The sequence below is a fragment of the Folsomia candida genome, unplaced genomic scaffold (assembly GCF_002217175.1).
Source record: "Folsomia candida strain VU population unplaced genomic scaffold, ASM221717v1 Fcan01_Sc002, whole genome shotgun sequence".
Taxonomy (NCBI): Eukaryota; Metazoa; Arthropoda; class Collembola; order Entomobryomorpha; family Isotomidae; genus Folsomia; species Folsomia candida.
The window spans coordinates 1,735,699-1,750,228 of NW_019091194.1; the positions used below are offsets into that span (position 1 = coordinate 1,735,699).

At 40.7% G+C, this 14,530-nt stretch overlaps 10 protein-coding genes and 1 long non-coding RNA gene across 12 annotated transcripts; 5 read left to right on the forward strand and 6 right to left on the reverse strand.

The window, feature by feature from the left end:
- Positions 1-214: 214 nt before the first annotated feature.
- Positions 215-751, reverse strand: LOC110842834 (histone H3). The gene has a single exon (XM_022088666.2). It carries the CDS (start codon positions 676-678, stop codon positions 268-270), a length of 411 nt encoding a protein of 136 aa, XP_021944358.1. The 5' UTR covers positions 679-751; the 3' UTR covers positions 215-267.
- A 151-nt stretch (positions 752-902) lies between these two features.
- On the forward strand, positions 903-1,412 carry LOC110842837 (histone H2A). Its single transcript, XM_022088670.2, has one exon. It carries the CDS (start codon positions 980-982, stop codon positions 1,355-1,357), a length of 378 nt encoding a protein of 125 aa, XP_021944362.1. The 5' UTR covers positions 903-979; the 3' UTR covers positions 1,358-1,412.
- An 893-nt stretch (positions 1,413-2,305) lies between these two features.
- On the reverse strand, positions 2,306-2,820 carry LOC110842839 (histone H2B.3-like). The gene has a single exon (XM_022088672.2). The coding sequence runs from the start codon at positions 2,743-2,745 to the stop codon at positions 2,368-2,370; it is 378 nt and encodes a 125-aa protein (XP_021944364.1). The 5' UTR covers positions 2,746-2,820; the 3' UTR covers positions 2,306-2,367.
- Positions 2,821-3,050: 230 nt separating this feature from the next.
- LOC110842840 (histone H4) lies at positions 3,051-3,496 on the forward strand. Its single transcript, XM_022088673.2, has one exon. The coding sequence runs from the start codon at positions 3,123-3,125 to the stop codon at positions 3,432-3,434; it is 312 nt and encodes a 103-aa protein (XP_021944365.1). The 5' UTR covers positions 3,051-3,122; the 3' UTR covers positions 3,435-3,496.
- A 1,203-nt stretch (positions 3,497-4,699) lies between these two features.
- On the reverse strand, positions 4,700-5,526 carry LOC110842835 (histone H1B). The gene has a single exon (XM_022088668.2). The coding sequence runs from the start codon at positions 5,445-5,447 to the stop codon at positions 4,758-4,760; it is 690 nt and encodes a 229-aa protein (XP_021944360.1). The 5' UTR covers positions 5,448-5,526; the 3' UTR covers positions 4,700-4,757.
- Positions 5,527-7,164: 1,638 nt separating this feature from the next.
- On the reverse strand, positions 7,165-7,676 carry LOC110842838 (histone H2A). The gene has a single exon (XM_022088671.2). It carries the CDS (start codon positions 7,595-7,597, stop codon positions 7,220-7,222), a length of 378 nt encoding a protein of 125 aa, XP_021944363.1. The 5' UTR covers positions 7,598-7,676; the 3' UTR covers positions 7,165-7,219.
- Positions 7,677-7,828: 152 nt separating this feature from the next.
- LOC110842836 (histone H3) lies at positions 7,829-8,362 on the forward strand. The gene has a single exon (XM_022088669.2). It carries the CDS (start codon positions 7,899-7,901, stop codon positions 8,307-8,309), a length of 411 nt encoding a protein of 136 aa, XP_021944361.1. The 5' UTR covers positions 7,829-7,898; the 3' UTR covers positions 8,310-8,362.
- A 234-nt stretch (positions 8,363-8,596) lies between these two features.
- LOC118434320 lies at positions 8,597-9,754 on the reverse strand. Its single transcript, XR_004833929.1, has 2 exons — positions 9,429-9,754; positions 8,597-9,350 (listed from the first exon to the last, which is right to left on the reverse strand). It is a non-coding gene; the product is annotated as an uncharacterized LOC118434320 (long non-coding RNA).
- A 148-nt stretch (positions 9,755-9,902) lies between these two features.
- LOC110844522 (probable 28S ribosomal protein S25, mitochondrial) lies at positions 9,903-11,005 on the forward strand. Of its 2 annotated transcripts, none has more exons than XM_022090742.2 (3): positions 9,903-10,088; positions 10,180-10,637; positions 10,709-11,005. In XM_022090742.2, the coding sequence occupies exons 2-3, from the start codon at positions 10,301-10,303 to the stop codon at positions 10,897-10,899; spliced, it is 528 nt and encodes a 175-aa protein (XP_021946434.1). In that variant the 5' UTR covers positions 9,903-10,088; positions 10,180-10,300; the 3' UTR covers positions 10,900-11,005. The 2 variants fall into 2 exon arrangements, with proteins under 2 accessions (XP_021946434.1, XP_021946433.1); XM_022090741.2 differs by having other exon boundaries at positions 10,195-10,637.
- On the forward strand, positions 10,999-12,223 carry LOC110844520 (SPRY domain-containing protein 7). Its single transcript, XM_022090739.2, has 3 exons — positions 10,999-11,465; positions 11,557-11,659; positions 11,731-12,223. Exons 1-3 carry the CDS (start codon positions 11,034-11,036, stop codon positions 11,826-11,828), a joined length of 633 nt encoding a protein of 210 aa, XP_021946431.1. The 5' UTR covers positions 10,999-11,033; the 3' UTR covers positions 11,829-12,223.
- LOC110844518 (presenilins-associated rhomboid-like protein, mitochondrial) lies at positions 12,222-14,437 on the reverse strand. The gene is made up of 9 exons (XM_022090736.2): positions 14,067-14,437; positions 13,892-13,959; positions 13,578-13,816; positions 13,206-13,515; positions 13,041-13,136; positions 12,840-12,964; positions 12,661-12,762; positions 12,485-12,582; positions 12,222-12,401 (listed from the first exon to the last, which is right to left on the reverse strand). Exons 1-9 carry the CDS (start codon positions 14,123-14,125, stop codon positions 12,317-12,319), a joined length of 1,182 nt encoding a protein of 393 aa, XP_021946428.1. The 5' UTR covers positions 14,126-14,437; the 3' UTR covers positions 12,222-12,316.
- Between the last annotated feature and the right edge of the window lie 93 nt (positions 14,438-14,530).

A 14,530-nucleotide genomic window follows, 5' to 3' on the forward strand; every position in this document is an offset into this window, starting at 1 on the left:
ACGAAACGTAGATTGATATTATTCATTGACCTGGGCAGAAACTCTGGTTTTCAATTTCAGTTTTAACATTGAACACTGAAAATTTGCATAAAAATTGTAGGAAAAGGAAAGTCATGCATGAGCGTCATATGATGCAGAAACAGCTAAGCATGCATAAAAAACAATAGCTAATTTTGAATTCATATTAGTACAAATGACAGCTCTTTGGAAAAAGTGGTGGCCCTTAAAAGGGCCGTTGGTTTGTGGTTGAGTAGGGTTGTTTCCAGTTTAGGCACGTTCTCCACGGATTCGGCGAGCGAGTTGGATGTCCTTGGGCATGATGGTGACCCGCTTGGCGTGGATGGCGCACAAGTTGGTGTCCTCAAAGAGACCGACCAAGTAGGCCTCGGACGCCTCCTGCAAAGCCATGACGGCAGAGGATTGGAATCGGAGATCCGTCTTGAAATCCTGAGCGATTTCTCTCACGAGTCGTTGGAAGGGGAGCTTGCGGATGAGAAGCTCAGTGCTCTTCTGGTAACGACGGATTTCTCGGAGGGCAACGGTTCCAGGCCTGTAACGATGGGGTTTCTTGACACCTCCGGTCGCAGGGGCGCTCTTCCTGGCAGCCTTGGTGGCGAGCTGCTTGCGGGGGGCTTTCCCTCCAGTGGATTTACGAGCAGTTTGCTTGGTACGAGCCATTGTTTATTTGTAGATTGGGTATTAGAGTTGTTCTCAAGAGGAATATGAGACAGCAAGTGATGAAGTTTTTCACGTTGGGCTGCTGTTTTATAGAGAAGGGCTGAGTTCTGAGCGAGAAAGAGGATTGGCTGAAAGTAAGCAGTGAAAGCCCGCTCTCTTCTCAGAACTCAAGAGGTCTGCTCCGCAACTCAGCCAGTTGGTATAAATTCAAGCTCGACTCCAACAAAGTTCATCACAAGCTGCTGATATCTCACTCTGAGAACATCTCTCCTAGTTCAATTACAACCAACTACTCATCATCATGTCTGGCCGTGGCAAGGGAGGAAAGGTGAAGGGAAAGGCAAAGTCCCGATCCAGCCGTGCAGGACTCCAGTTCCCAGTGGGTCGTATCCATCGTCTCTTGAGGAAGGGGAATTACGCCGAGCGAGTGGGTGCTGGTGCCCCAGTCTACTTGGCTGCCGTCATGGAGTACTTGGCCGCTGAAGTCCTCGAGTTGGCTGGAAACGCTGCCCGAGACAACAAAAAGACCAGGATCATCCCCCGTCACCTCCAACTCGCCATCCGAAACGACGAGGAGTTGAACAAGCTGCTCTCCGGGGTCACCATCGCCCAGGGAGGTGTCCTTCCCAACATCCAAGCCGTCCTTCTCCCCAAGAAGACGGAAAAGAAGTCCGCCTAATCAGCTTTCACAAATCTACACGCTCATAACCCAACGGCCCTTTTAAGGGCCACCACATTTTCCAAAGAGCTCAAACAAATCCAATACCGACATAATTATGACCATGCACTTTATTCGTTCATATGCTTCATCAATTATTTTCATGCGGTTATTAGTTGAGAAATTAATAACAAAATAGTGCAGTTAATGATGTACTTAGAGTATATAATAATAATAACTATTATTATTATTAAATACTATATTATTATTAAATACTCTAAGATGATGTAAAACAAGATGTATCATTCATTATTTTTCCTTCATTTTCAGAGCATTTACTGTTTATACAATTGAAATCACTGATTTCAAATCAGGAATCTCATCCTCTTCAAATGCATACGATGAATAATAATGCTCCTCCATAGTTTAGTTATGATTGACCTCGAATCAGGTTTGTGCATAATAACCTAATCCGAACCGAATAATATTTACTCGTTATGTTTTACGCAGGATTTTCAGCATTTTAGAAATACATGCATGCAGATTTTATAAATATATCGCTGCAATCTCATCAAAATTTCATATAATTACATATTTGTATGCACGGAGTAGCAGACAAAAATTGAAACGTTTATAAAATTATGAGAAATTTGTTAACGGAATGGAACGGATATTTTATTGGTATACAATTTTTATTAAGAAATAACTTATTTTCAGCTGCTTTTGACAAAGTCGAGTCAAAATGCAATCTCAATTTTACGAGTTGAATAATAAATAGTGTTTACATAATCATGATAATCCAACTACTCGACTGCATTTGATCCTAGTTTTTAGCAACATTACACAATCTCAATTTTATGTCAGTAATATGTACGACTGTGTAAAGTATCAATAAATTGTGCAATATGATCAATGAATAATCGAGAATGAAAATAAATGCGAGTAATTTTTTCAGCTCTTTGGAAAAAGTGGTGGCCCTTAAAAGGGCCGTTGGGTTGTTTTTTTTTATGGGAGCCGGACCCGGTCATCGTCTACTTGGAAGAGGTGTATTTGGTGACAGCCTTGGTGCCCTCAGAGACGGCGTGCTTGGCGAGTTCTCCTGGGAGGAGGAGTCGGACAGCCGTCTGGATTTCCCGAGAGGTGATGGTTGACCTCTTGTTGTAGTGGGCCAGGCGAGAGGACTCGGAGGCGATTCGCTCGAAAATGTCGTTGACGAACGAGTTCATGATGGACATGGCCTTGGAGGACACGCCAGTGTCGGGGTGGACCTGCTTGAGGACCTTGTAGATGTACACGGCGTAGGACTCCTTCCTCTTGCGGTGTCGCTTCTTCCCGTCCCCCTTTGGTAAGTTCTTGGACTTGGACACTGCCTTCTTCCCCGCAGCTTTCCCTCCAGTTTTTGGTGGCATTTTGCAAAGTTGTTTGTAGTTTGAGATCTGCTTGAAGTGAATTCAGAAAATTGAATGATGATAGGCCAGAGACACGACGAAGCTTTTATATGCGGAGGCTGAGTTGTGAGCTGAGTTGTGAGCTGAGTTGTGGAGAACTCAACGGAGTTGCTGAGAATGGAGGGAAAATCTTGGGTTAAGTTGCCGAGAGAATTTCTGAGTTCTCACATTTGGGAGGAACTCGAGTGGAGGGAAGAGAGAGGAGGAAAAAGTCTACCCGGTTCACCAACGTCCGCTCTCGTGGTGTATATAATCAATCTCATTTCAGTCAGTCTACATCACTCGTCAACTTTACAACTTTTACAAGTCTAAACTACTTCTCATCAAATTATTTCAAAATGACTGGTCGTGGAAAGGGAGGAAAGGGACTCGGCAAAGGAGGCGCCAAGAGACATCGTAAAGTCCTGCGTGATAACATCCAAGGAATCACCAAGCCTGCCATCCGTCGTCTTGCTCGTCGTGGGGGTGTCAAGCGTATCTCTGGCCTTATCTACGAAGAGACCCGTGGAGTCCTCAAGGTCTTCCTTGAAAACGTCATCCGAGACGCCGTCACCTACACCGAGCACGCCAAGAGGAAGACGGTCACCGCCATGGACGTCGTCTATGCCCTCAAGCGACAAGGCCGCACCCTCTACGGATTCGGCGGTTAATCATTTCGTCCTCCCACCTTACCTGATCTCGTAAAACCCAACGGCCCTTTTAAGGGCCACCACATTTTCCAAAGAGCTCAATATGTGCGAAATAACATCCACATTCATTTGTCATATGTGTCGAATTATTCGATTTCAGATAATGATAAATTCAAATCAGGACTTTGCATTGCATCTAGTTATTCAATGGAATAACTAGACTGAGAAACCTGGAATATAAAACCTCAGAATTGGAATCATTTTGAAAACTCAAAATAGAAGTAATATGTCTTTAAATTGGGGAGTTTTATTTTTGGGCGCTGTATGGACATTTTGTGCAGACTTATTGTTAGTATTGAGGAGGAACCAGCGACAATTAATAAATTATGATTCTTAAAAAATCATTAATTTATTGAACATGAAGATAGTTATTTTGATCCTCATAATGCCATTGTGGTGTTTGAGTGAAAACCTCTACTAAATTGTGCATGCATTTTTGGATGATATCAATGATATCATCCAAAAATATTTTTTTATCCTACCCTACTCATGTTGAGCTCAACACGAGTAGGGTAGGATAAAAAAATATTTGTCCGGGGTATGGATATCATACTATGGGAAAATCAAATTTGCATGCAAGTGAGGGAATGAAAAATAAAATGGTTGGACTTCATGTCACAAATCGAAATAGTCGTGCTCAATTTTGCAAATTTCAACCAAATTAATTTTGCTTGTTCGAAAACTTTGATGCAGACAACGGCGATTGCATTTATTTTCATCCTGGCCCCATGTGAGATTCTGGTTCTTATCATTGATTACTGATTTGTCATAAAACCAGAATTAATTATTAAACAAATTATGCATACAACAACGACGCAAAGCAGACTGACAATTGAGGAGAAAGTGTTGAATATGTACGGGACCTTTAAGAGATGTTTTGCATAGGACGCGGTTGAAGATTGGAGATTCGTCGACATTTATTCGCCGAGCCGTCGACGCCTCACCCGGACAATGGGGACATTATCATCCGAAGGGTTTGGAGGGGAAGCATCATATTTGTGGATAAGGATTTTTGCAACCCAGCCACGGAGGCGCATCGACCATTTTGTTGGTGACTGCTCTGGTCAATCGCAGCTCATGTCATACTAATTGGAAGTATATTAAATGAATTAAGTTTTGAGCAACATATTTCCATTATGCCCAAAATGCATGAATTATTCATCTCTAGTTATTAGCTGAAATTCATGAAAGAGGATCATTATTAGACCATAGCTCTTTGGAAAAAGTAGTGGCCCTTAAAAGGGCCGTTGGGTTAAAGTTTGTTGTCAGAAGAGAGGATGATGTTTAAGCCTTTTTGGGGGCCGCTTTCTTTGCTGGCTTCGCCTTCTTGGGGGACTTTGCTTTCTTCGCCTTGGGAAGCTTGACCTTTGGAGCCTTCTTCGGCTTCTTGGCAGCAGCAGGTTTGGGTGCAGCTGGAGATGATGATGCTGCAGCTGGGGCACTGGGTGCGGCTGCAGGTGCTGCGGCCTTAGCCTTCTTCGGCTTGGCAGCTGCCTTCTTTTTTGGAGACGCAGATTTCTTCGCCTTGGGGGCGGCCTTCTTCTTTGGGGAAGCAGCTTTCTTGGGTTTGGTGGTCTTCTTTTTTGGAGACTTGGCCTTCTTCTCCCCAGCAGCAGCCTTAGCAGCGACTGGAATTTTGAAGGACCCACTTGCCCCAGTTCCCTTGGTTTGGGTCAGTTTTCCAGTCTCAACCAACTTCGTGATGGCTTTACGAATGAAGGTGGCTTGCTTGGTGGTGTCAACCTTGTAGGTATCGGCGATGAACTTCTTGACTGCTTGCAGAGAAGAGCCATTCCTTTCCTTCAGGGACTTGACCGCGTTGATGACCATTTGAGTAGTGGGTGGGTGAGACGCAGCAGCCTTCGCCCCCTTTGGCTTTGCAGCGCCAGCTTTCTTGGGGCTCTTGGGGGCCTTGCCTTTCTTCGCAGGAGCGGGAGTGGCCGCTGGGGCGGCAGTCGCAGTTTCTTCGGACATGATGATCAGTTTGTTGTTTTTGATGCTTTTTCTTTCAGTGAGATAGACAGCAGTATTTGACGCAGGATGAGGCAAGATTGAGATTGAGACTGGATTTATAAGGGGATGGGGATACGAGAGTGCCGACGTACTCGGGGCGGCTGCTTTCCCTCCTGAGTTGCCAGAGTGGCGGTTGAGTTGTGGGTAAGATTTCTTGCATGGAGGGAAAAAGTGAGAACTTTATGAAGCGATTTTATCATCAGCTTATTGCACAGATTTACTTATTGCCTGGCGAATGTGACTTGATATTTGCTTTTATGAATGTGTAGAACAGAAGTATGGTATGGTGTTATGAATTGGTAGTTAAAATCGTATGGGACTTTACTTTGCAGTTAATACAACGCTTTTCGAATGCATAGCATTAAGCAAAATAACTGTCCATAATGTAAATTATTTTAAATGCTCAATTTGATACGTCATCCTTTGACCTATGTCCAGTTTTACCTACCGATACTGTCCAGACGAGATGATAAGCCTGCCAAGAGCACGATGTCATCAAAAAATCTGCAAATTTAGTAGAGATTTCCACATCATACTCCACAAGCGCATAGTCCAATGAAACGTGAATCCAACATTAAACCAATATAATGATACTGATGAAATTACGAGTTATCATGATCTAATAAACTCTCACATCGCAATTAATGTCAAAATTTGGTGGCACTTGCACAGGGGTCTTCGAAGGTGTGGGAACATTAACACTTTAGAATAGAGAAGGGAGGGGTTTGTATAACATGGGTAAACGATGCGGACATCCAATAACCGAGGGGACATTATCTGTCCCCAGTGGGACCCCCACACGGCACGGCAGTGCAATAACAAATCATCATCATCAATGATTTAATATTCATGTATGCAAAATTTATTAGATTTTCATCATTTACATCACAGCAATATAATTTTGAGAATCATTTCAGTTTGTATTTATTTTTCATAAAATTTTTTTTAGTCGTTCTTTCCTCCATAATCATCAACTGACACGGAAGCTCCGATACACGATACATCGCATACATCTCATATCATAAACTTGACCAGTGCAATAATAAGTAAACACATGATATATCTATTTAATGTATTATGTAGATTGATAGATTTATAGCTCTTTGGAAAATGTGGTGGCCCTTAAAAGGGCCGTTGGGTTTTACGAGATCAGATAAGATTGGAGGACGAGATGTTTAACCGCCGAATCCGTAAAGGGTGCGGCCTTGTCGCTTGAGGGCATAGACGACGTCCATGGCGGTGACGGTCTTCCTCTTGGCGTGCTCGGTGTAGGTGACGGCGTAGTAGAGGTTTTCACTCAAACACCACAATGGCATTATGAGGATCAAAATAACTATCTTCATGTTCAATAAATTAATGATTTTTTAAGAATCATAATTTATTAATTGTCGCTGGTTCCTCCTCAATACTAACAATAAGTCTGCACAAAATGTCCATACAGCGCCCAAAAATAAAACTCCCCAATTTAAAGACATATTACTTCTATTTTGAGTTTTCAAAATGATTCCAATTCTGAGGTTTTATATTCCAGGTTTCTCAGTCTAGTTATTCCATTGAATAACTAGATGCAATGCAAAGTCCTGATTTGAATTTATCATTATCTGAAATCGAATAATTCGACACATATGACAAATGAATGTGGATGTTATTTCGCACATATTGAGCTCTTTGGAAAATGTGGTGGCCCTTAAAAGGGCCGTTGGGTTATGAGCGTGTAGATTTGTGAAAGCTGATTAGGCGGACTTCTTTTCCGTCTTCTTGGGGAGAAGGACGGCTTGGATGTTGGGAAGGACACCTCCCTGGGCGATGGTGACCCCGGAGAGCAGCTTGTTCAACTCCTCGTCGTTTCGGATGGCGAGTTGGAGGTGACGGGGGATGATCCTGGTCTTTTTGTTGTCTCGGGCAGCGTTTCCAGCCAACTCGAGGACTTCAGCGGCCAAGTACTCCATGACGGCAGCCAAGTAGACTGGGGCACCAGCACCCACTCGCTCGGCGTAATTCCCCTTCCTCAAGAGACGATGGATACGACCCACTGGGAACTGGAGTCCTGCACGGCTGGATCGGGACTTTGCCTTTCCCTTCACCTTTCCTCCCTTGCCACGGCCAGACATGATGATGAGTAGTTGGTTGTAATTGAACTAGGAGAGATGTTCTCAGAGTGAGATATCAGCAGCTTGTGATGAACTTTGTTGGAGTCGAGCTTGAATTTATACCAACTGGCTGAGTTGCGGAGCAGACCTCTTGAGTTCTGAGAAGAGAGCGGGCTTTCACTGCTTACTTTCAGCCAATCCTCTTTCTCGCTCAGAACTCAGCCCTTCTCTATAAAACAGCAGCCCAACGTGAAAAACTTCATCACTTGCTGTCTCATATTCCTCTTGAGAACAACTCTAATACCCAATCTACAAATAAACAATGGCTCGTACCAAGCAAACTGCTCGTAAATCCACTGGAGGGAAAGCCCCCCGCAAGCAGCTCGCCACCAAGGCTGCCAGGAAGAGCGCCCCTGCGACCGGAGGTGTCAAGAAACCCCATCGTTACAGGCCTGGAACCGTTGCCCTCCGAGAAATCCGTCGTTACCAGAAGAGCACTGAGCTTCTCATCCGCAAGCTCCCCTTCCAACGACTCGTGAGAGAAATCGCTCAGGATTTCAAGACGGATCTCCGATTCCAATCCTCTGCCGTCATGGCTTTGCAGGAGGCGTCCGAGGCCTACTTGGTCGGTCTCTTTGAGGACACCAACTTGTGCGCCATCCACGCCAAGCGGGTCACCATCATGCCCAAGGACATCCAACTCGCTCGCCGAATCCGTGGAGAACGTGCCTAAACTGGAAACAACCCTACTCAACCACAAACCAACGGCCCTTTTAAGGGCCACCACTTTTTCCAAAGAGCTGTCATTTGTACTAATATGAATTCAAAATTAGCTATTGTTTTTTATGCATGCTTAGCTGTTTCTGCATCATATGACGCTCATGCATGACTTTCCTTTTCCTACAATTTTTATGCAAATTTTCAGTGTTCAATGTTAAAACTGAAATTGAAAACCAGAGTTTCTGCCCAGGTCAATGAATAATATCAATCTACGTTTCGTAGATGAATTTGGTACACAAGTTTCACATCCCAAGGTCTGACACACTCTACATCGTTGATCGTCCACAAAATGTTAATGTCAGATTTATTTTATTAGAAAGCTTTCCCCGGGGAATGTTATAAATGCAAATTATGCCCTTGATTAGATTAGAGTTATATTTATAATTGTTCTTTAAAGCGTGTACACATATATAATTTGCATACTATTTTTACAAAGTAGAGTACATCACAAAAAACAAGCTCTCTCTAACGATAAATGTAAACGGTGCGGTACATGGTAGGGTAAACTACCATTAATTAATCTACATAGATTAATTAAATAGGTAATTAAGTTATAATAAAGGATTAAAACGCACATAATATTTTGTTAATACTTATACACATTTGAGGTATGAGAGAAAAGGAACAAATTATATTTTTGATATGGTCAATGGTCACCGTATAAAATAATTAATCCAAATTATTGATTGATTGATTGATTGATTGATAACTGAACACATTTAAAATCACGGGTAATTAATTAATTCTTATGGGCTAAAACATTTTTGGTCTTAAGTACATGTATGTATGTGCATTACAAAGGTTTAGACATTAAACAAAGTGAACCAATTAAAGTAAATTATTATTTTTTAAATGAGCTACACGTATTTGCTACAAAGTTCTAGCTGACTTGATTATGCAATGTAGACAAAATCCGGGCAGGTTGTTCGTTTCGATTGATTCCAGTGGGAGAGAGGGGCGATGGGGGCAGATGAGAGTCAGGGGATACTTCAGACTAGAAAATAATAATGTTAATTTTAATTTAACCATCTACCAATAGATGACAACATTAATTTGCTATTTATTTGGTTACCACTTTTTCCAAAGAGCTCTCAGATATATATCATCATATACTTATGCCAATCAGAATTTGTTTTATTTATGCATGCTTTCAGAACTTGTATCCTACTATTAATATCACCCAGAAATAATGGTCGGCATTCATTTCTTATGCAAGTCTGCATCCGATTTTAAAACTGGAACGTTACGCAATAGTCTACTCGACTTTCCTGAATTTGTTTTTATGACATTCTGTGAACCCATTTTTTGAAACTTCAAAATTTCCATATTTTTTAATGCCTTATTTGGCCACGCACTTCTTCAGGAACGGAAATGATTGAAATATTTCCTATATAACAGTTTCGAGGTCAAGTATAAATTTGTTCCATAATTTGCAAACCCAGTGCATTCTTCATGCTGCATGCAAAATGCTCATAAATGATGACGACTTTGTGAGTGAGAGCCAGCGGAGCGCAGTCGTGTGAATTTGTTCCCATCTGTGATCCGGGATTCGTTGATTTTGTCTTCCGCACGTCATCATATTAAAATTAATTTGTAATTGAATCATTTAAAACTTCTATAACTATTAATAAGGACAGAATGTACTAGAGTAGATTAGTAATTTGTCCTTTTTGTTCGTTTCTTGTTCTTTTTCTCACTTCTGAAATATCTTCTTCCGCGGAAATACTTCTTGGTAAGTCTTCAATCAAATATTTTACTAAAATTTTAACTAAATGCACGATGAATAAGAATGGTACGTTTGTTATTGATCAGTAACTATTTAGTGTGTATTAACCTAGGTCACAAACGGCCAAACTCTTAAAATCGGACTGGTCATCTTTAATCTACGACCCTATTTGACCTGCAAGGCGTCGTTCCTCCCACAATTCCGTTTATTGGGCCATTATGCCGTTTATGAAAGGATTTCACCCTGTGCGAAGAACACTACAACACTTAAACGATACCAAACTAATTTTGAAACCCTTTGTCCGAATCGTCTCCGTTAATTACAATAACAAGGGGGGGAACTCAGAGGGGGCGAGACAATTCGTATACTGGCACTTGACTCAACTCCAGTACAAAAATCCGGACGTGCAAGTCATCACTTTTCGCGACACAACACCATCCCCCTTCATCCGTGTCTTCTTCAACAGTGGGAGGGACCTGTTGATGGACATTGATCGTCAAACCAAAGACCAAATTCAAGAGAGGCTTGTTAGAACGCTGTGCAAAACCAAGGAGGGTAATTAAATATACGATCATTTGAAATTTTGTAAATGTGATGTATGATATTATTTTTTTAACGTTTCTCAGAACTTGACGAAGAGGCAAAATCGGCGGAAGTGAAACAGAATCCGGCTTCCTTTGGATACGGGTGTAGTCGTCATTGTCTTTGTGAAATACCTGGTCAAGTCCCCTGTCCTGCTGTAGTTCCACTTCCGTACCATATGCGAGGAAGATATCGTTTAGGATTTGCAGAAATAGACGAGTCTTTGTATCTTTAAATTTGGGAACATTACTAACAGTCCTACTACTAGTTTGATTTAATGGGATAGTTGTAATAATGCAGTGAATAATAGTTTGACTTAAAAGCAGTGTGTAACAATTAGTTGATAGAACCAAATAACAATCATTAACAATGTGGTGCTGTTCTTCCTCCGCCAAATTCTTGTTTGACAGTATAATCGGAGCGGGAGGGGCAGACACGGTGACAGTGAGTAGTGATGGGGCCATGAGCAGCAATGGTGGGAGTGGTGGAATAGCTTCCGGAATATGTTTGGACAACGGCTACATCGGAAATGATGTGGTCGTTGTGAAGAACGGGTTGCGAATTTGTGGCAAAGGTGCTGCCCTTGGGTCTGCCCCACTCGTGCAGACGAAAAGCTACTTTGAAGTAAAAGTACAACAAGAGGGTACCTGGTCGGTGGGCGTGGGGACAAGAAATGCGGTGTTGGAAGGACCCCTGGGAGCAGATCCAGATTCATGGGTACTTAAAAATAATGGAGAGCTCTGCTTCAATTCAATGTCGATTGGGAAACTTGATCAAAAGATTGAAGAGGGGGACATCATTGTGAGCATATCTCGTAGCATATATGAACATATCTGATATTGATAATCTGGTGACATTCACTTTTCAATGTGATTTTTTAAAATTTTTTTAGGGAGTCAGTTTTGACCACATAGAACTTAGTTTTTATGTGAATGGTAATAAAGGTGGAATTTCCTTCAGCAATGTCAGAGGGACCGTTTATCCTGCGATGTATGGTAAGTGAGAGTAACAAAATATTTAATGTATCTGAATTTTTAAATTTATTTTTGTTCTAATCTGTTCACAGTTGAAGAAGGAGCTGTACTGGACGTAACATTTGATACCTTTATCCATTCCCCTCCTTCCGGATTCGACAAAATAATGAAAGAAAAGTCTCTCTTGTAATAAATAAATAATAATAATTTTCCCAATCAAATCCCACAACTTCAATATTCCTCTTCGTCCAGCATATAACAAAAATAATACAAATCTTTGCTGACCTTACCATGTTCGCCCTCGAGTCTCGAGTTTTTCTTCGCACAATTTCCAGCTTAATTTATTTGTGCCATGTTATTTATTCTCTAGAGTCTATTTATTGAAATCCAGTGTCCCATTGTTGATTTTTTTCCCCTGGGTTTTTATCAGACCATAGTGAGTGATTAAGCAGACTTATTGTTACTCATTTTTGTTACATTATTCAAAATGTTATATCTTGGGATCACAGAAATTATTGCATAGTAGTCGTAGTATGAGTATTAGAAAACCTTAAAATTGAAATAAATTGCAGACATATAAAAATACTTGATTGCAAATTGTTTGTTGTTATTAAAAGTTTACTAGAATGATTAGACTTGTTTTATATTTAAAATTTAAAGCTTTTATACGCGGTTTCATCAAGATATTCTAAACTTGTGCCACTGCGTCATCACAAAATCGCGAAAGGCCCAAAATGTTTGTCCTCCGTAATGGCTAAAGGCTCTGTAGAATATCAAACACGATTCGAATTTGAATTTAGGGATATGATGCGAATATGTAAAATTGAAGAAGTGAGAAAATCTTACATCCCAAAAAGGCATCCAGACAAGTGAGCCGCATGATCCATAAATTTCCATCCTAAGACTACTCCAGCAGTGTCAATTGCGAGAATGCATTTCAATGCCTGTTACAAATTTAAAATAATATAAAATTGGACATACAATTTGGACTTTTAAAGGCAATATTCCAATTTTGAGTATACCGTATCGGCCGTAAATTGCACTCCAGGAAGGAAAATGATACCCAACTGAATATCAGGCATTCTTGTGCATACCAATCCTAAGATTCCCATAATTGCACCGGACTAGAGAAAGGGTTGCATGAAAAGTGAAATTATAAATTGAGAAACACCGTATAGAATTAAGAGTAAATCAAGCTCACAGCTCCCAGGGAAGGCGTCGTGTTTCCAACAAACAACTTGTGACAATGTGACCCTAACGAGGCTACTGTTCCGGAAGTCAAATACATTGCGACGAATTGTTCTTTGCCCAGGATTTGTGCAGCAGCTAGAAACAAAGAGATTAACATATTAACTCACTGTGATGTGCTTAGATGTTCTTGAATGCGACGTATTTAAAATACCTGGAATAAACGAATGCAAAACGAACATATTGGCAGCAAGGTGGAAAAATGAGTAATGACTAAACGTGGAGAGCAGCATTGGTAGACATATTCTTCCTGAAATTATGAAAATAGAATTAATCCACATTCTTTAAGCACAGCATTTTGAAAAATTTAACTACTTACGTCCTACTGGTGTTGCACTAAAATACGTGACCATCGTCGGTGCCCAAGCTGGAACCCTCCATGCTAACCAAACCAATGAGTTAATTGCACAAATTGGCCAGAATATCTTTTCTCCTGGAGATAAACTGCTCCACCAAGCTTCCGCTTTATCGATAAGTTCTCCATTAACTCTTCTCTGATTTTGACTTGAACTTCCACCACCAAAAACCGAGTCTCTTAACGCAGATAAAGAAAACCTTCCAGATATCACACTTCTCCGGTAATCTTCATACTGCCAGATTGTGCATGCTATGATGCTGGACGTGCCGACCTAGTTAATAAAGATTATTAGCATGGAAAGAAGTTTGATTCAAAAATTAGCATTATAATTACCAAAGCTGTGAATGCAAACGGTTTAAAGATAAAGTTGAATCGATCCATGTTATTAAAACGGTGAGGAATTTGACCATTAGATTTTATTCGTTCCGTTTGCGGTGGTTTAGTTTTAATTGAAGATTGAAATGGACGCGATCTTAATCCACGAAATTGTAAGCTCAAATTAGAATTTTGATGTAAAGCTCCTCTGGACGAGAATTTAAGGAAGTGGGGGGCGAATGAGCAAAAAATCCATCCTGAAAATTAAAGTAGTACAACAAATTAAAGCCTTCAGTTATATTTTTTTCAAATTACTCATATGATTTAGCTACCTGCTGGAGTGAATTGATGATTAGGGACGGGAGGTGGTCCCACCCCACTGCTTAATTTGGATAAAAACCTAAAATTGTAAATTATTAAAAAATAATTAGAAAAATTCTAATAGTTTCGCCAATTATTGCTGATAAGTCGTGAACAGCAACAAGGAATGAAAACCAATTTTATTACTTTACGATTTTGTTGGTAGCTTTTGGGGTAAATAGCCGGCTACCCATGTTTGTCGCCATTATTTTATGTGATTGATGATAAGCCCAATTTGCTGTATTTGTTAGCGAAGGAAGGAAGCGATGAACTATTTCGTGTCGACGTCGACTATGCAAATGTGATACGAGAAACCTTAGTTTATGTTTAGCTTGTAATTTTATATTTCCTAATCCCACATAAATTGAATTTTAGTTCTAAAGCTTTGTTTGACTAATCACTCATTTAGAAGTTTATGCGAAAATTACACAAAAAAAGTGTGCATTTGAATCTGAGTAATCTGACCCAAATTTGTGAAATGCAAACTTGCACCGAGCAAATGAAACTCGTGAGGAGAAAGTCTCCCAGACTTTTTGCTCAATGTGGGAAACTGTCATGTCCAGCGTTTATGCAGTTTTGCAAATAAATGAAATTTAATCATAAATCAAATG